The 21,327-nt window shown below is 32.4% G+C and overlaps 1 protein-coding gene across 1 annotated transcript; it reads left to right on the top strand.

Annotated features, from left to right (window-relative positions):
* Positions 1 to 1,127: 1,127 nt before the first annotated feature.
* On the top strand, positions 1,128 to 16,786 carry Fatp3 (Fatty acid transport protein 3). The gene is made up of 12 exons (XM_089710577.1): positions 1,128 to 1,213; positions 2,466 to 2,726; positions 10,085 to 10,235; positions 10,586 to 10,823; positions 12,305 to 12,539; positions 13,315 to 13,516; positions 13,968 to 14,160; positions 14,818 to 14,896; positions 14,976 to 15,049; positions 15,363 to 15,558; positions 15,866 to 15,956; positions 16,300 to 16,786. The coding sequence occupies exons 2-12, from the start codon at positions 2,512 to 2,514 to the stop codon at positions 16,609 to 16,611; spliced, it is 1,986 nt and encodes a 661-aa protein (XP_089566703.1). The 5' UTR covers positions 1,128 to 1,213; positions 2,466 to 2,511; the 3' UTR covers positions 16,612 to 16,786.
* Positions 16,787 to 21,327: the final 4,541 nt, after the last annotated feature.

Here is a 21,327-nt window from a genome sequence, read left to right as displayed (position 1 = left end):
ATTACTATACCCACGATCAATTATTACAATTTACAATATAGTCTCAAATGCATACTAGAGAAACATTGCAATTTGAATCATTTAAAATGCATAGCATACAAAAATAAATTCACAACACAAGAAATTCCGCGCGCAAATCATAGCGCGTGTCAATGAAATCAAGAATGTAATTTTATATCAAGCCGACGAGCGACGACGCCGAACTAAAGTACCTACAGTACCATTTACCTTCAGTGTACAATACAGTTTACAGACCTACGACGGACGAACAATAATGAGTAATAAATAAAAAAAAACATAGTTTCTAAGGTCATTAGTTTTATTTTATTTTATTGTTATTTTCTTTGAACGATTGGAAATGAAATTACTCAATTTTTACACAGAACTTTGATTTATTAGAATTATGCTCATTATGCATAAGATAACGAACGCGAATGCACGACATCTAGCGCGTCAATGTCTAAACATCGCCTTTCGTTTAGACATTGACGCGCTAGATCTGTAATAAGTATATAGTCTATGCGCTAGATGTCGTGCTTTATGTCGTGTTTCGCTTGGCAAAAGTCACGCACACTACTGTAGAAGTGTCAAATTTTTCCGGTATTTTACTGTTGTTTTTCTAAGTAAATATTGTAAATTATTGATTAAAAAGGTCGAACGCGCACACATTTCATTATAGAGAAGTGATAAAATGATTAGTTTTAAAGAAATAGTGTCTGTGTTAAGTGTTTAGAGGTAATCAAAAATGTATGGAGGGACGGTCGGAACATCAACCTTAACTGTTATTCTTAAGTACCGGTTTTATAGAATACCTATTTATCTCTAACGAGACGAAAAGAGTTTATTGATAAATTGTAACATTTATTGTAATACTTCGATTTTTTTATTTGGTTAAATCAATCAATACCGAAAACTGTCTTCTTTTACACTTTGTAAATAATATTCTGTATCAAATAGAATGTAAAATATAACTCATAGAAAATGTCTTTGAAATTTACCACGTTCTGTTTTACCATATTTTCTAAATTTTTTTCTTATATATCGATATAATGAAATATCGATACCGGTATCGTATGCACATCACTACACATTCATTCGGTCATTCCTCTTCACCCCACTCTCTCACGGACGGTAGTAATTGTGGTTGTCAGTTGGTTATTAGTTTGTGGAGTGATATTTTGTGTTTACAAGCAGAAAAATATAATTATTTTACGTAAGTATACCTTTTAATATTTGATAAATTAAATTGAAAATGTGCTTTTAATATTTGTATTAATTTGAGAGGTTGGTCATTGGTGACTGGTTTTGTTTAGAAATATTATTGGTTTTTGTTACTTATATCATTGAGAAGTTTTAATATTATTTATTGACGTTCACGTCGTTATAAATAATGTTTACTTACTTTTGTTTTATCAGTTTTATAATATCCGTTGTTTTTATATTATTTTGTGTATAATATAATTAATTAATCAATTAGTACGTACCGATTTATTGTTTTTACCGTACGAAATAGGTACCTAGTTGGACTGTAACCATTGTAACTTTGAACTGCTAGCATGCACTTGAATCATAACTATTTTCTTATAGGACCTAGGAACAATATTTTATAATAAAAAACTGAGTGAATAATTTTAATCCATTTAAAAACCTTGAATAAAATATAAAGTCGCGGGGTTCTTTTTTTAAACAGGTACTCGTAGTTAATTGGGGGCGTATTGGGGGAAAAAAAATTGGGATGCTTTTAATGTAAACGTACCTAATTCTAATTTTATTATGTAGGTTCATTAATTTTCTTGTAAGTATAACTAGGTAGTGCGCAAATAATATAAAATTGTAGGCAGGTATGTAATTTTGGGGGAACATTTTATTTGTTGTAAAATGTAAGTATTCGTTTAAAATTTTACACGAAATATGTATATAAAATGTTATGTAGATAGGTACCTACCAATATTATGTAGTGATAATGTGAATGACCTCTATATAATACGGGGGTTCAACTTAGCTAAAATCTTTTTAGGGCATGCCATTATTTTCACGTACCTATTGAGGTCATGCTCATGATGAGTTTGAGATAATTTTTTGTCCGTTGAGCGGTCGATATTTCTTTTATCATTTTCCTTCTTAAATTATGTTTGGTAAAATGTACATTTTGTAAAATGTATTTATGTAGTTAGTAGGAATTACTATATTATATTTTTGAAGGTACTCGTAACACGAAAATAATCACGGCTCGTGATATACAGCCTGACAGATGGACAAACAGACAGACAGACTAGTTTCGTACAGCGAAGTCTCAGTAATAGGGAGTAGGGACCCGTTTTCCCTTTGGATATGGATCCTAATAATAACATCTAGTGAAGCAAGGAAAGACCCTGTACTGCTTCTTTTTAATTTTTAAGTATATAAAATCGTTTTTAATTGGTTTACCAATGTTTGTTTACCAACATTTTTTTCCAAATTTGCAGAAGTTCAAAACTATGAGCATCGCAACATAAAGTACGGTCTACCAGGATGGCAGAAAAGACAGAAGTTCGTTTTGAAGAAGCGGAGAAACGCAAGGGGCTTATTCTCATACTGATTACTATCGTAGGCTGTGTGATATCTTGGGCGGTTCGACTATATCCGCTTGTGCTGGCCGTGGTCGCGATATTGACAGTTTACTTACTGAGCGGAGACCGCTATCAATGGATTTATATATGGAGGAAGACACTTTACCGGGATCTATTGTAAGTTTTTACCATAACTTATCCTGCGTATATTCCCTAGAGGCTAGAGCGTTCTTTCGCTAGACGTAAAAATAAACAGTAAAAAATACTTTGTGTAATGTCATGATTCTGAAATGAAAATTTCTATATATACGCGCGAAAGCTTTATTTAGTAGACATTGTGAGTGTTTACTTTTAAAGGCAAGGTATAAAAGTTGAGCAGAAATGGCTTTAATTCAATATTAATGAGCATAAATAACGTATTATGTTCCATATAAAGCAAACATCATATCTATTACATATAACTTAGTGCACACGTCGCTCTATAAATAACCGTACACGAAGGTACTCAATAAAACATCCGTATTTCTTCTCATTTATCGTTTCATGAATTAGCTCAATTAACGGTCCAGGCTAAATGACTTCAAGTGTGAAATATAACCTGGGTAATGTTATACGTGCGGTTAGACTAGAACAAACCAGATGACATTATGTGCGCAACAATGCACTGAAAGCGTTCGACTTAGGAAATATCGATTACGCGGCGAGCGGTTTGAACATTGGACCCTTTGGAAATTAAATTCATATGAAATCTCTCTTTGATTCTATAAAAATTAATATCATCTAAACACAGCATCTTAAAAAGTAAAGAACGAATATTTTTTAAGTCTTACGATTATTTGAAACAATTAGAGAGAAAGAAACATTTATTTATACCATAGATTTATACAGAGATTATAAATTAATGTTAGTAAGTAAATTATAATTTTATTTATAAAGCGATTTAAACATTTATACGGATACTAGATTTCCGCCCGCGGCTTCGCCCGCGTTTGCAAAGGAAAACCCGCATAGTTCCCGTTCCCGTGGGATTTCCGGGATAAAAACTACCCTATGTGTTAATCCAAGATACCCTCTATATGTGTGCTAAATTTCATTGTAATCGGTTCAGTAGTATTTACGTGAAAGAGTAACAAACATCCATACAAACTTTCGCCTTTATAATATACTAGATTTCCGCCCGCGGCTTCGCCCGCGTTTTCAAAGGAAAACCCGCATAGTTCCCGTTCCCGTGGGATTTCCGGGATAAAACCTATCCTATGTGTTAATCCAAGTTACCCTCTATATGTGTGCTAAATTTCATTGTAATCGGTTCAGTAGTTTTTACGTGAAAGAGTAACAAACATCCATACATCCATACATCCATACATCCATACATCCATACATCCTTACAAACTTTCGCCTTTATAATATTAATAGGATATTAGATTTCGTCAAAACCTTAATTTATATGTATCTCAAACTGGCTGTAAATTTTCATAAACTCGTAATCACAGATTTCCTAAGTGTCCAGCACACATACTAAAGTCAACCACATAATAATATTATGTGGTTAACTACATATGTACTAATATTATGTGGTTGACTATAGTAGGTATGTGGTATATGACTATACTTAGTAAAAAATATATTTTTGCACGCCTCATAAGCGAAGCGTTGAGGTGGGTACTACTGTCACTTCGCGCAAAACATCTGATTTTTCAAACTTAAAATGTCTTTATGTATCATACATTGCACTTGTAAGATAATACATACACACACATATTAAGAAAAAACACTATTTTTAACGTTCATGATATTTTTGATGTCATTTTTGTTATTTAAACTAGTTAAAAAACAGTTTAAAAAAGTTCTGTCTTGGACGTCCGTGTGTCTGTATGTGCGGATCCTTTTTCTTGTTAACACGATAGCGACCGAAATACTTTACTAATCGAGTCTTTTTTTTTCTCTTACGCTTGAGTATGCTCAGGAATAGAACCCTTTCATTTTTCAGGGTCTGATTCGATGTGGTTTAATTGTTATTAAATAAACAAAAATAATAATTAATAAATATTTATTTTTCATTTGTTTTTGTTCATTGCAAGTTAAGTACTTTGTTGTTTTTCCTTTGTATTTTTGTGTGTGTATTTTCCTTCTTTCTTTTGAAGCCATATTATTACATATATACATATATTACATATACATTATACATACCTACCTAGGCATTATCTTTTAATGTGTGATCTAACATGAATTATAAAACTATGATAAGGCTTCTTTATCCCTTGTTGTGAATTGTGATCCAAATGAACTGATTACAAGGGTTTTAGAAGATTTGTAATATTTCATACACGGGAATTTTTAAACATTAAAGTTACAAAAATCTTAAGTGATATTATAAAGAAGGAGTTGATTAATTGATATTTATCTATTTATTATTTTATAAGAAAGCAACACTTTCAGATTTGTGCTATGTCAAACTTGAAATTTAGAGGTAGGCTCTATAAAAGTTTCCATACGCCTGCTACGAATTGATATAATAATAATACGGCCGGAATAATTCAATATTACTATGGACTTTCATTACAATATATGTTATATGCTATTAGGTTAAGTTTTACGTTAAAATTGTACTAACTAGGTACAGTTCCAAATAAACAGCACTATTCTTTATTATTTGATTACTTCAGTTGTTTCCCGTATGAAAAAGATGAAATATGCAATTTAATTCGTTAGAGCAGGACAGTTATTTACAGTTATTACAGACAGTTATTATACAGAACTTGGAAATTGGAATACACAGGAGGACTACAATAGGGCATACACATCTTATCAGTTATCTCACGTAACATCGTACAAAGTTCACCTGTCTCTTGTAAATTATTATGCCCTAGTACTTCGTGGGTGTAAAGTCCGCTTTTGTTCAACATGTTTGTTCGTTCGTCACTTCCCTTGTTTTTAACTTTAACGGATGCGGTTTTACTACAATAGCTAAGAAATGTATGAAATAAAATGATACAACCTAACTAACTAATTATAATTATTATTAATGTAGTCAGTTAGAAATTTGTTAATAGGCGTGGAAAACAGAAGAGCAACAGAGGGTGCATTTTAAGAAACAACCTAACCTAATTTACAAAGACATAATAATTTTTAAAATTTCGAATTGCGCTTATATTCCTATTTCCTACTCAAACAAAATTATCACGAAAAAATATACATACAACATTGAAAATATATGAAAAGCAAAATAAAACAAAAATAATTTGGAAAATCCAAAAGTGCACGCCTCATAATTTTTTTTTAATAAATATTTATTAATTATTATTTTTGTTTATTTAATAACAATTAAACCACATCGAATCAGACCCTGAAAAATGAAAGGGTTCTATTCCTGAGCATACTCAAGCGTAAGAGAAAAAAAAAGACTCGATTAGTAAAGTATTTCGGTCGCTATCGTGTTAACAAGAAAAAGGATCCGCACATACAGACACACGGACGTCCAAGACAGAACTTTTTTAAACTGTTTTTTAACTAGTTTAAATAACAAAAATGACATCAAAAATATCATGAACGTTAAAAATAGTGTTTTTTCTTAATATGCGTGTGTATGTATTATCTTACAAGTGCAATGTATGATACATAAAGACATTTTAAGTTTGAAAAATCAGATGTTTTGCGCGAAGTGACAGTAGTACCCACCTCAACGCTTCGCTTATGAGGCGTGCAATAATAGCGTGTGCCGAATACACGTGTCATAAGTGAAACTTCTTTGGCAAGATTCAAAGTTACCTCTTCTTAGCATTACTCTATGACGTGACGGTTTTGCCATGACGCGATCGTGAAAATTTACTCTAGGCGCTTATAGAAGTTTCACTTCAAAAAAAGATAATACTACTTGTATACGTAGTATATTATTACTAGTCTATGATGTGATACTACTATGTAAATCGTAAGATATTTTAGCATACAACCCTTGTCCAATTTCGGTAACCATGTCAAAATATTTCGTATTGTTTACCATTTAGGTAACATATTTATGTTAAATGCAAAGCTAAATACAAAATTCGCGTATTATGCAATCGCCAATCACCAATCACATTCTATTGCGCACTACAGACACCTCTTACATTCGCTGCTATCCTGGTATAATGGGTGTCGTCCGGTGGCCATTGGAATTTGTAACCTTGGGCATTGTTGGGGTCTATGATTGATAGCAGAGGGTTCATGTGTTCCCAATTTAGTTCTAGAAAATGCATCGCTTGTTGAATGTACGAATATAAAATTGAAATTGAACTTCATTGGATGTTGTTATTGTCGAGTAATCAGGGAGTGAGACGTTTAATCAATTTGTGTGTGACACATGGCCAACTAATAAAATCAGGCATCTCATTCATAGCCTAGGCTCTTGATTAAAATTTATTCCATTGACTGATATCCAGTATATAAGTTACTAGCTGTGCCCCGCGGATAAAGCATTTTTGTGAATTTTAGGGACATGAAACCTACACGACGAAACCTACACGATAACTTACACACGAATGTTTTCCTAAGCAAAGAGAATCAGAAAACAGATCATGATAATATGGGCACATAATATGGGGCATTTATTAAGTAAGATTTGTCGAAAACATTTAAAATTCCGGACGAATACAGGGGGCCCCTGCTATTTTTTAGCATCCCCTTTACACCCCTAATGCGTTAACAGGCTACCAGAAATATTTAGAAGTTAGTGGCCCTTATAATGTATGTAGTTAGTTACGTAACAACGATTGTATCCCTTATTGAATGACAAGGCTAATTGATTGCATGCATCATGATTACATAATGATACAATGTAGCTAGTTTAAATTGTGAATTGACACATATACAGGTAATTATTATAGCTCACCCGACAATAATACATCATTTGTTATGGTTAGTTATGTATACATATATATAATACCGAAATTGAGCAGGAAAACTTTCAGATCCCAACATAAATTGCCTACAACTGACCAAGAAAAAATGTTGTATATAAAGCTACTGAAACAAAATTTAGAAAATAAAATAAATCTCAATCATGATACAAAAAACATACAATATTTCTACGACAAATTAGAAAACATAATCTCAACAAGCGTTATAAATACTAATACTAGTAACAGAGACAACAAAACTAACATACTAAGCGAATCAACAATAAATCTACTAAACAGGCGAACAGAATTATTAAAAACTAAAAATAAAACAAAAGAAATTAAAGAGGAACTAAAAAAATTGTTTAAATTATCAAATAAAGAAATAGCAAGAGATTACAAAAACCATAGAAGCAAAATTATAGAGAAAAACTTAGACAAATACAGAAGCATCAAACGAGCTAACAAAGAACTTACTACACATAAAGACTGGATACTTAAATTAAATAAAAAGCAAGAGACAACTAAAACGCGTCAGGATATCATTAACTACGCAACTTCATTTTATAAAGAATTATATAAGAAACCAGAAAGAATGATCCAAAATACACAGAAAAAGTTCTTGAGTACGCAACATAAGGAAGATATCGTAAAAGAATTTGTTAGTGAAGACGAAGTATTAAAACATATCAAAAAACTAAAATCTGATAAAAGTCCGGGCCCAGATAATATTACCAATGAAGCTTTAAAAATAGGTGCACCAGTACTCACTCCATATCTTGCACAACTTTATAACTTAGTACTTCAAACCGAAAATGTACCTAAACAATGGTACAGCTCAGAGATAGTTTTGCTCTATAAAAAAGGAGATCCATTAGATATTGCTAATTATAGACCTATTAGCCTTCTATCTAGTATTTATAAACTTTTCACATCCATACTTTTGAGTCGATTAACACCATTAATAGATTCTCAACAACCAGTTGAACAAGCAGGCTTTCGTTCGGCCTTTTCAACTATAGATCATATTCACACATTAGACCAAGTACTAGAGAAATATAAAGAGTTCAATCACCCGCTTTATGTAGCTTTTGTTGACTACTCAAAAGCATTCGACTCCATTACTCACTGTTCAATTTGGAAAGCGCTCGAATCATGCAAAATAAGTACCACATATGTAAATATTCTAAAGAACATTTACTCTCATAGTGTAAGCAGAATACGGTTAGAAAACAAAGGAGAAGGGATACAAATCGGACGAGGAGTTAGACAAGGCGACCCCCTATCGCCAAAGCTTTTCATCGCAGTATTGGAAGATGTCTTCCAGAGTATTGACTGGAAAAACAAAGGGCTGTGGATTTCAGGCCGATATCTTAGTCATCTAAGATTTGCAGATGACATAGTTCTATTTGCCAACTCAGCCAATGAACTAGAACAAATGTTACAACTCTTATCGAACTCCAGCCAGGAAGTAGGCCTACATATGAACCTTCAAAAAACTAAAATAATGACCAATTCTCGAACTAAATTAATACAAGTATCCGGTAATCAAATCGAATATGTTAACAGCTACATATATCTAGGAAAGCTAGTATCATTTAACGAAAACTGTAATGAAGAAGAAGTTGATAGAAGAATTAATGGGACGTGGAAAAAATTTTGGGCTCAAAAAGAAATTTTAAAAGGAGACTACCACCTAGGATTAAAGAGAATAGTGATGGATACCTGTATTTTACCTAGTTTGACATACGGGAGCCAGACATGGACATATACAAAGAAAATTAAAAACAAAATTACCACATGCCAACGTTCAATGGAACGAAGTATATTAAAAATCAAAAAAATACAGAAGATTAGAAGCAAAGATATAAGAAATAAAACTAAACTAACAGATGCTCTCCGCCAAGCTCTACATCTCAAATGGCAATGGGCGGGTCACATATCGAGATATACAGATAACAGATGGACATTACTGACAACTAAATGGGCAGGACCAACAGGAAAAAGGAAAAAAGGTAAACCTAGAAAGCGATGGGCTGATGATTTAATAGAAACGGTGGGCAAAAACTGGATGAAATTTTCACAGGATAGGATTACATGGAAGAGGAGAGAGGAGGCTTTTACCCAATAAGGGATCCGTGGAAATAAGAAAAATAAACTAACATTAAATACTAAAATAGATTAAGTTAAACTAATTACTAACAAAACATTTGAAATGTAAATTTTGATTTTTTACACGGAATAAATGAGCTTTATTATTATTATTATGTATACAAACTTTTTTTTAATTATTATGATAACAATCAAAATTAAATCAAAACTTGATTTAAAAATTGTCAGTAGCGCCACAGTGTCTCGTAATAGTGCAGTATCTTCGTTCAAGTTTACAGCCTTCTGCGAATTTCTTGCTTTTTGTGCTATAACTGAACTGAAAATGTATCTATCACATAATATTATAATCTCTCAAAATGGTACTTATTCAAATTTTTCAGTTAATCGTGTTACCCTTAATAATGATGTTACACTAAAATATGTATATCATCAAAATTTTGCCTGCATTAACACATTTTTAGATCAACAAACTTTACTTTTATCCTGACTGACGCGACGTTTCATACTTTTTGTTATAAAGTATTTGTGCTTATATACACCACTTTACAGAGGTCTCCGTGTCCTCCTAGCCACAATGTTCAGGATCTGGGTATGGGAGAAATGCGGTACCACCGTGGTCAGCCGCTGGGAGAAGGTGGCCAAGATGTCGCCCAATAAGAAAGCTTTTGTTATGGACGATCGGGCTATTACTTTCCGTGAGGTTAGTTTTAAAATAATAGAGCTATTTATGAAGGCTTGATTTTGCAAATGCAAAAGCTAAGCTAAGCGAATTAATGTAAAAGGAGATAAAAAAGTTTTAGAGAAATTAAATAGTTGATAAAAATATTATTTATTATTCGGGATATAATCGTAATTGTATATTATTTAAAAACTTACAACTTACACCACATTCGAATGTATTTACTTACGAAATTGATAATTTGGCATTGTGTTCAATTATGTCATACATTTTCAACGAAAATTAACACCACCAAATTTAGCAATAAGTAGGTGTAAATTTAGTGGCTTACAAACTTATATAATAATTCTGAACAATTCTAAACCTTACAGGGTAACGAACTAAGCAACCGCATAGCCTGGTATTTCAAGCGCCAAGGCTTCAAACGGGGGGAGGTTATAGCCCTTTTCATGGAAACCCAACCAGAGTATGTCTTCCTCTGGCTTGGACTAGCAAAGCTAAGAGTTACTACCGCATTGGTGAATACCAATTTAAGAGGGGCCCAGTTGATTTACTGTTTAAGGATCGCTGGGTGTAAGGCTGTCGTGTTTGGGGATGAAATGGCTGATGGTAAGCATTTAGATCTTGATATTGAGTTTTATAGCATTCAAATGCTTTTATATTAAAAAAATCGATCACGAAGCGAAAGTATCAAATTTTATTGTCATGCTGTAGTTTTTTTATCTAGCGGTAACTGTTTATCATTTGTGATCAATATCTTCGCAAGTATTTATTTAAATTTTTCTACTGTGATGAGCTATATACAATCATAATTGAAGGATTTTTGTTTTGAATCCGCTTGCTATACCAGTCCAAAAACAATAAGTAAACTATTATGTTTACTTGAAGTGAAGAATAAGAAGAAATATATGTACATATATCTGCAACTAAATTCATAAAATATTAGCAAAACATACAGGTAAGTAAATCTGGCTTATTTCTACGAAGAAATTTTATTTGATTAAAAACTCAGGAATAGCTTCAGGTGTAGGAAACTGGCAGGATACTGGTTGCTATTATTATCAACCGGTTTTACGTATTGCAAGGTTCATATTTCTGGTACAAATGCATCTTTTGAGAATAAGCTACACTATGCTTATCTTCGCAACACATCTTTCGAACATATTTCAACTGATAACATGCTACAATAAGTAACAAATTAAAGAACATAATATTTGCTATGAGAATAAGTTTTCGCAAAAATATATCGATGAGAGTTTGGAGCAAACAACAACAATCAAGCTTTTGCTTATTATGTCACAATGTTTCTACGTCGATCCTTTATCAGCACAGGATACATAGGTTCCTTTACTTATTGAACGTAATTGGATAACAGGCAGTTTGACTGCCAAGGGCACCCCTAGATTTGGTTCAATTGATCTATATGGGGCGAACGGGCATCTAAAATTTAACTGCTTCATTGAGATGTTTAGTACATTTGACGTCAATAACAAGTGTGGGTAAAGGACAATACTGCAATGATTATTTTCACTTTATGGATATGGTATTTTGACATAAATTCTATTAATGGGAAACTGTCATATAGCATTATTGGTTGTTGTGGACGAAAAATGCCATTTATGGCTGATTTTTGAATCCTTGGTTAAAACTTTTTCGTCGAATAATGTATAAACCACCACCATTTTAAACCACGTAACTACCTTTTTAAAAACGTATTCTATTGCCCGTATTTGACAGTTTACGTGACATTTTAATATTATCGTGTAATACTTTATTGGACGGATAAGTTTTAACCAAGCATTGAAAAATCGGCCCTTAGAATGTTAAATTTATTTTCATATCTCTGGATATCATCATTTATATAATTTGGCTTGCAACGAAGCTGTTAATTTATTATTTATTCAAACTTTATCATTGACCTGTATTTTTAATAACACAACATCGTTTATCATGTTCTACGAGGTAGCGTTTGTAAATATTGATATTGTTTATTTTAACGAATGACGATTCAGAAGCGCTTCCAATAGTTGTGTTTTTAAATTAAGATTTATACGCAGATATAATTAAATAATTAACATTTATTTTTCCAGCAATAAAATCAATTCAGCATGAAATACCGGACATACCTCTATTCCAGTTTAATTCCCCGGATAGAGAAAATGCACCCATAGTCCAGGATACTATACCATTATCTTCAGAACTGATAGAAATGTCCACAGAAACATATGAAGACCCTGAACCAGCGAAGCCTAGAGATACTCTGCTGTATATTTATACAAGTGGAACTACTGGGTTTCCCAAGGCAGCGATAATCACGAATATAAGGTAGGATTATATTAATACTAGATTTCCGCCCGCGGCTTCGCCCGCGTTTCAAAGGAAAACCCGCATAGTTCCCGTTCCCGTGGGATTTCTGGGATAAAACCTATCTTATTTCCCGGGATAAAAAGTAGCCTATGTCCTTTCTCGGGTATCAAAATATCTCTATACCAAATTTCATGCAAATTGGTTCAGTAGTTAAGGCGTGATTGAGTAACAGACAGACAGACAGAGTTACTTTCGCATTTATAATATTAGTATGGATGGCTTTACAAATTACATGCCTTTATAGTTTTTTTTTAATTATGCTTATAAAGTTTGCATTATAAGACTAATAATAGTTTTTGTTTCTGCATAATTTATAAATTATAGGAATAGAAGAATAATGTAGATTTTTTTAATTTTACAACTAGGTACCTAATTGATATTTTAAATTATTTAATTATGAACTGAAGAAGAGTTTATCACTTAAATAATTGAAAACCTACTCGTTAATTTCATTCAATTTTGATTTATTTTCGCCTCGATACCTCCTAATTCCACTAGGAGTACATAACTCAGCATGGCTCTCGTCTTCCAAAGAGATATACGATCCAATCTGCCCTTACACCATAAAGCTGGTGGAGTAACCCAATAAAATCATTAATATTACAAGCAATTTACCATTTTTTTTTTGTTTTGCTAAATATGACTGATGACAGATAGCCAGGAAGCAAATTATGCTTTATAAAATGTTTATAAATAACAAAATAGGATACAATTTTGATCTCTTTTCTCCCAGATACCTTCTAATTCCACTAGGAGTACATAACTCAGCATGGCTCTCGTCTTCCGAAGTGATATACGATCCTTTGCCCTTACACCACACAGCCGGTGGAGTACTAGGAGCTGGCCAATGTATCATATTGGGATGTACTGTGGCTTTGAGAAAGAAGTTTTCCGCTAGTAATTATTGGCGGGATATTGTGAAGCATAAGTGTACGGTATGTGTTTAAACTATTAATAAAAATAAGATATGTAAATCTGTTTTCATGTTTTTAAATATTTCTTGTTCTATGTTGCTAGTAGTTAACTTTCTGTTAAGATATTATTATTACTAATCTTCAATCACTTTCGTTATTAAAATATATACGCAATAGCTAATAGGCAAATTTCTTTGATCTTTTATCTGAAAATGTATGTATTGAGAATTCAAAAATAATGTTCGTTAATGTTCGTTTATTTTCCCACAAGAACAAAATAATCATTTACATTATATATTTTTGCGAGTGTCATTTTTTTTATTATTTTATATCATTAATTGTTAACTTCAATTTTAAACTTTCGACAAATTGTTAACCAAATTGCTGGTTATTAATGACAATTCGTTGATTAAATATTTCAATTGTAATCACATAGTTTTGTTATAAATAATAATTATAATCTTTCTACCAGGCTGCCCAATACATAGGGGAAATCTGTAGATATCTCCTAGCAGTACCGCCAGGGCCTGATGATAAGGCTCATAAGGTAAAAGTGATATTCGGCAATGGCCTCCGCCCGCAAATCTGGGAGGAATTCGTCAAGAGGTTCAATATTGAGAGGGTCCTGGAGTTCTACGGAGCTACGGAGGGGAATAGTAATTTGGGTAAGATTTTTTGGTTAACTAGCTTTCTGTGAGCGGCTTTACTCGCGTTTTTAAATAGTTATTTACTAAAACTGTACGATTTTTCTCGCGTTTTTAAATAGTTATTTACTAAAACTGTACGATTTTTCACTTACCATTGGTAAAAACCGAATGAAAATAGGTGTGTGTATTCGTTTGAGTTTTTAGCGAACAGACAGACATAGTATCTTTGAGATTTTTATTTACATTACTATCGAGAGAAATATTTTTATTGTCTTATAATTTTTTTCCAAAAAGCAATATGTCATGTTGTGCGTGTCGAAAATTAGCTGCATCAGACTATCATAGGTATACATGCTGATTCATAATAACCTTGACATACTTATTTCGCCTATTGTCTACATTCGTTAGATTAATTAACGTAAAGTTATCAATTTAAAATTATACCTTCTTATGAAATGCTTTGTGACACTATTGATGATTGATTAGACTTATGTTATTCATATGAATGTCTGTCTGTCTGTTAATTTTTGACAAGTGATGAGCGCCGAATAACGGCAGCGCAAGGAGCATAGTGTGGCAGGGGCATTATGTTTTGAGCGTAGTTAGAAGAAATCTATTGTAATTTTAATAGAGTACATTTTTTGGTATGGTTTAATTTGTCTTTCTTTGTTTCAGTGAATTTAGACTCCAAAGTAGGTGCCATTGGATTTCTCAGCCGTATGGTGTCATCGATCTACCCTTTAACTTTGGTCAAGTAAGTTTTTAAATCGCAGTTTTTTGCTTCTACTCCATTTTTTTCTGTCAATATAAAATATCTGAGTTTTTCTTTTTAGATGTGATGAAATAACAGGTGAAATTCTTAGAGATGCGAATGGTAGATGCATTACTTGTGGCCCGCATGAACCCGGTAAGCTGCATCATTTTTTAAATGATTTATAAGTATTCTTCTTTTTCGTTTGTAAAAAAAATAGCGTGTGCGGAGCACAGGTGTCACAAGTGAAATTTCTTTGGCAAAATTCAAAGATACCTTCGTCTTACTCCATGACGTTACGGTATTGCCATGACGCGACCTTGAAATTTCACTCAACGTGCCTGAAGAATTTCACTTTTTAACAATATTTTAAATTTTTTTTATGACCTTTAAATTTTAAGTTACATAAATAAATACAATCCTATGTACCAGGCGAGCATAACTATAACAGAAGTTTAAACATTCCCAGGGCTACTGTTAGGCAAAATAGATCCCAAAAAGGCGATTCTTACGTTCGCGGGATACGCAGATAAAACGGCTTCGGAAAAGAAAATGGTCCGCGACGTTAGAGTGCCAGGGGACTGTTATTTCAACACAGGAGATATATTGGTCATGGATCATTATGGTTATTTCTATTTTAAGGACCGGACTGGAGATACGTTTAGGTAAGGTATTGTTTTGTTAATTAATAAGTAGATAAATTGCACATAAATGAAACTTTTATAATAGTAGGTTATATGTAAAATATAGGTACACTTTCAAAAGATGTTACAACTTGAGCGTATTACCGTACTTTTTTTAATTAGCATGTGAAAATGCGAAAAAATCTTTGTTAATGGGAAATAAATCATGTTTAGCTTCCAGCGAGTTCATTTAAGAATTCATGTTAAGTATATCAAATATTTTTAAATCTCTCTCTGATTGTTATGAATTCCAAAGCATTAGTTTAAATATATTTTTTCATAATTAAAGATGGCGCGGCGAAAATGTGTCCACTGCAGAAGTTGAAGGTGTTATCAGTAACTTGATCGGCTTGAAGGATGCAGTTGTGTATGGAGTTGCTGTAAGTTTTCATTTCATTTGATTGTTTATTATGAAAACATTTAACTTTACCTTTATCAGTACGTTTTTATTATTTTTTTTCCTAATAAAAATTATCGGTGAATATAATTTCCTTTATGTCCATATTTGCTTTAAATGTCCTTAATATACTTAGATTCCAATTTAAATGATAAATACCAGTGACAATTTACTGTTAAAATTTAAAATGATTATTTTTTTATCATAGTTGAAATATCTACTACATATATACACAAAGAGGAGTAAAATGCCTTAAAGAAGTTAAAGATTAAAAATAAAACAAAGCTTCTATCTCAAAAATTTTATTTATTATATTGTTTCAACAGATACCAAATGTTGAAGGCAGAGCGGGTATGGCGGCCATCGCAGATCCAGAAAGGAAATTAGACTTTGAGTCGTTAGCAATAGGGTTGAAAACGTCTCTCCCTGTATACGCTAGACCATTATTCATTAGAATTCTTCCTGAACCACCATTAACAGCTACTTTTAAACTAAAAAAGAAGGAATTAGTCGAACAAGGCTTTAATAGAAATATACACAATGATCCCTTGTACTTTTTGGATCAGAAAACTGGTAAATATGTGCCGCTAACACAGAAACTATATGATGATATTGTTCAAGGGAATATAAGGCTGTGATTTTATTAAATAGGGAATATTTCTAGATGAAAAGTAAAAAAAGTTCGGTCGTTGGTAAAAATTTAAAACAAAGTTTGCATGAATACGAAAAAAGCAGCACACGTTTTCGAAGTGAAACTTCTTTAGTCAGATTCAAAGATACCAAAATCGTCGCCTTACTCCATGACATGACGGTATTTACTAAAGAAGTTTCACTTCAAAATTTGTAAGTCATGAACAATTTTTCTTAGTAATTGAGTATTCCTATAATTTTAGAAAATTGTTAATCAAAGCTTTAGAAAAAATAGTGTTGTAGTAAAATGATTTTGTTAAGTTTTTGTATATCAGGGGACTGACATTATACTGGTGGTCAGTTAGCGATAGAGAGAGATAGATAGAGCTTTCATAGCTCTCTCTCCCTGTCACTCAAGTAATAATTACTATATTTATTTGTTGTTATATCAACTGAATCTAAATTTAAATTTGAATTATAGAAGATTGTTATCTAATCAAATAAGTGTGAATAGCTTGCTGCATAAAATTATATTATAGATACTGATACAAAATTTCGGGTCATTTGTAACAGGATGGCGGTTTTAACGCCCACGCGACTAGTCTGCCGGTATCAGCGTTCTGACCATCATTTTTCTTTTTGTCATTGCGTACTAAGACCCCTCTAGAACCGCCATCCTGTTACAAATGACCCGAAATTTTGTGTCAGTATCTCCCGGCCTATTAGGCATTTCCTAAATTAATATGAATCTCCAAATAATATTAAGGTTTTCTCTTAGGCTCATACAATAAAATAATTTATTATTGTTTTTTGAATTATAAATAAAATTTGAACCAAAGTTGATTTCGGATGTTTGTGATAATTATTTTAATACAAAATTAAAATTTGATTTAAATATTGAATAGTTTAAAAAATATATACTCTTGTACCTATTTAGATAAATGTGGATAAAATACTAGTGCATAGGTAAGACTTTACCTAGGTCTCTATTGTATCTGAAATACTAAATATTTGTGATATTATATTATAGATTATTATAAGAATAAATTGATTTTTATAAACTATTGTTTCATTTTTCAATTTACCTAATTTATATTAATTTAATATCAGTCAAGTAGTACAAAAGCAAGATAATATCATATCTCTCAAAATTATTCCTTGTATAGTAAACAATATCTTCTTATATATAAAATTCTCGTGTCACAATGTTAGTCTGCATACTCCTCCGCAACGGGTGGACCGATTCTCATGAAATTTTCTGTGCATATCGGGTAAGTCTGAGAATCGGCCAACATCTATTTTTCATATGTACCACGGGCGAAGCCGGGGCGGACCGCTAGTCTTATATATAAAATTCTCGTGTCACAATGTTAGTCTGCATACTCCTCCGAAACGGGTGGACCGATTCTCATGAAATTTTCTGTGCATTTCGGGTAAGTCTGAGAATCGGCCAACATCTATTTTTCATATGTACCACGGGCGAAGCCGGGGCGGACCGCTAGTAACGCTATAAATATATAATCTATGCTGAAATTAGTGTTATGTATTAAAATAAAAGTACACTTAAAGTACCTATTCACTTCTGGTCACGTTAGAAAGAATAGCATGTGTGTAAACAGTAAAATATACAAAATACTGTAACATCAGGAATTTTATCGTAATTCTCTCAGTCTTCAGGTAATAAATAAAACACAATTCCATTTAACATATTTATTACACAAATGTCTGAAACTAAGGCAATGTTACCAAAATATTACATCTTCGAATACTGATCCAAATGCTAGAAAAATATGTTTATCCGATTCTGAAACTTTATGGTCTATGGTACATAACATTATGTATATTTTGGGGCTTATGCGATGAACTATGTTAAAATATTTGTCGAGTCTTTGCAAAGCATTTATTGACAATCCTTTCCATACATTATAATTAATATAGAAGAATAATTTGTTTGCTATTTCTTTAGACTAGTATAAAATCCTGCTTTTATCTGGGTACAAGCAAAATTATGGATTGAAGTTAGTTTATCATAAAAATGACCACAAGACAAGACCACAATGACCACATCACTACATAGTATAAAACAAAGTCGCTTTCCCTGTCCCTATGTCCCTATGTCCCTATGTCCCTTTGTACGCTTAAATCTTTGAAACTACGCAACGGATTTTGATGCGGTTTTTTTTAATAGATAGAGTGATTCAAGAGGAAGGTTTATATGTATAATAATATCCATTAAATAGTGGAGAAGTACTGTTATTTTTGAGGTTTCTAATGTGATGTCGTAAAAAATTACATTTTTTCCGCTTACATTGCAAACGCAGGCTGAACCCTACGAGTTTTATCAAAATAATGTACTAAGTATTATACACATTGAAAAGGTCTACAGAAAAGTCCGCGATGGTATATGTCTATCTCTTATGGATAACCCACAATAACTTTTTTTTGTCATTTACTTTTTACGACAAATAATGGCTAATTTTCGATGCGATTTTAACCAATACAACATTAATCCTTAACCAATTAAATACCTTGAATACATTGTTCATTTAATATAGATCTATATGGCCCTTTACACCGTATGATTTAAGTGAATATTTTCGAAGATATTACAGATTTAAAAATTGCGGGACGTAGCGTTTGCGGCGGCACCGGCCGGCCGCCCGGCTATATATTTTATACCCGTGCGAAGCCGGAGCGGGCCGCTATGTTTTTATATACAACGTTCACAGTTTTTCTGTAGTGTATTTAGTATCAGCATTGCACCCGTGCGAAGCCGGGGCGGGTCGCTAGTCTATTATATTTTCTTACCTAGGTACGTCCTTTTATGAAACCAGCGACTGCATAAAATGATATTATGCAAACGAAATAAGTAACAAATGTATAGGTAATGTTAACTAGATATAAAAAATACTATTACAATTTACAGATCATCATTATTGATAAAGAATATCCTAATATGCAGCCTAAAGATGTACCGGAGGGCTTTAACAAACAATTTGTTAGTAAATCAACTTGCTTTTCAACATTTATAACATCAATTATCAAGCGCCAGTTTTATGACTTTATGAACTTAACCAACCCAATATTAATACTAATTTACACATTTAAATTACAAAATATAATAAAATATTGAACGATCACAATACTTACTATGATAATTGTACATCAATTCCATGTATACTTATATCTAATGCATTTTATTTGATTATAAATTATTATTATTAATTAGTTAATGGCCGAATTCTCAAACTGTAGAGAATCTATACTAATAATATGAAGCTGAAGAATTTGTTTCTTTGTTTGAATGCGCTAATCTCAGGAGCTACTGGTCCGATTTGAAAACATCTTTCGGTGATAGATAGCCCATTCATCGAGGAAGGCTATTAAAGCTATAGCGTCACCACGCTAAGAGGCACGGAGCTACGCGGGTGAAACCGCAGAGCGCAGCTAGTCTTAAATAAAAAACAATAATTTGTACATTATTCATAACTTCCTAAAAGTCAGAATAATATCATATTCTACCTATAATAATCTTGTGGTAAATTTAATATTATCCTTGCATGTAACAGTTAACTTTCATTTGGGAATTCTTCGGTAACTTACTATAAATTATTGTATTTTTAATGCGCATGTTGTAACATCACCACTGCTCGAATGGTGAAGGAAAACACCGTGAGGAAACCGACATGTTGAAGAATTCAAAAGTTCGACGGCATGTGTCATCCGCCAACCCGCACTTGGCCAGCGTGGCGGATTATGGCCTGTACCCTCATAGGAGGCCTGTGTCCCAGCAGTGGGAACGTATATGGGCTGATGATGAATACGTAGCGTAGGTAAGCAAACATGATATATATAAATATAAGTAATCTAGGTATTTCCAGTTTTAACAGGTCGTGATGAACACTGATATAATATTATATGTAACTGTTCATATGTTTATGAAATATGTATTAAAATATGTCTCCTTTATTCATACTAAATTAAACAACACAATACACATGTATATATAAATCTAGTACTATAGAAAAATGCATCTGCTTAAAAATATAATATGTATGTACTAATCTGTATCTATGTAAGTATGTATGTTTTACAATAAATATGTATTTTTATTAATTACGAATGTAAACACGTCACAACAACAATTACAACAAAATATGCTCTTGGTATTGAATAATTTGTATTAACTAATAATGTAAAGTTGCCATAAATATTATAGGTTGTAAAAATTATCTAACCATTTCTTATTATCTTAATTTAGGTCGTTGGTATTTTGATCCCATACACGCATAGCTTGAACGGTGAAGGAAAACATTGCGAGGAAACCGACATGTCGTAGATTCAAAAGTTCGACGATATGTGACATCCGCCAACCCGCACTTGGCCAGCGTGGTAGATTACGCCTGATCCCTTACGGGAGGCCCGTGTCACTGCAGTCAGCAGTGGGAACATAATAGGCTGATGATGATGACACGCATAAAGAAGCAGATATACTAACTTCTAAGTTCAATGCAAAAAGGTCAGTCCTTTTAGGAGAATTTGTCTATGGAGTATCTCATATACCTAATGCATTTTTGAATTCAATTTACCCTTTTACTTTACCTCCTAGTTATTCACATCTACGTCTACTACGTCTACTCTAACTAATGATTCAATATTTATGGCAGCTCTAGCATCAAATCTTATTTACTATGATATTATTGATCCATGCGGCAGAATGTATC

The sequence above is a fragment of the Colias philodice genome, chromosome 25, assembly GCF_061535455.1.
Source record: "Colias philodice isolate Cphi_HAF_F1 chromosome 25, ilColPhil1 Martin Lab GWU primary, whole genome shotgun sequence".
NCBI lineage: Eukaryota > Metazoa > Arthropoda > Insecta > Lepidoptera > Pieridae > Colias > Colias philodice.
This window is presented reverse-complemented; position numbering and strand designations above follow the sequence as displayed.

What these genes read in the sequence shown, in the direction of transcription:
- Fatp3 (XM_089710577.1), top strand. Translation starts at nt 2,512, where the DNA reads ATGGCAGAAAAGACAGAAGTTCGTTTTGAAGAAGCGGAGAAACGCAAG. An exon ending in GCGATAATCACGAATATAAG is followed by an intron (nt 12,540 to 13,314) that starts GTAGGATTATAT and finishes CTTTTCTCCCAG; the next exon opens with ATACCTTCTAATTCCACTAG. An exon ending in TTGTGGCCCGCATGAACCCG is followed by an intron (nt 15,050 to 15,362) that starts GTAAGCTGCATC and finishes AAACATTCCCAG; the next exon opens with GGCTACTGTTAGGCAAAATA.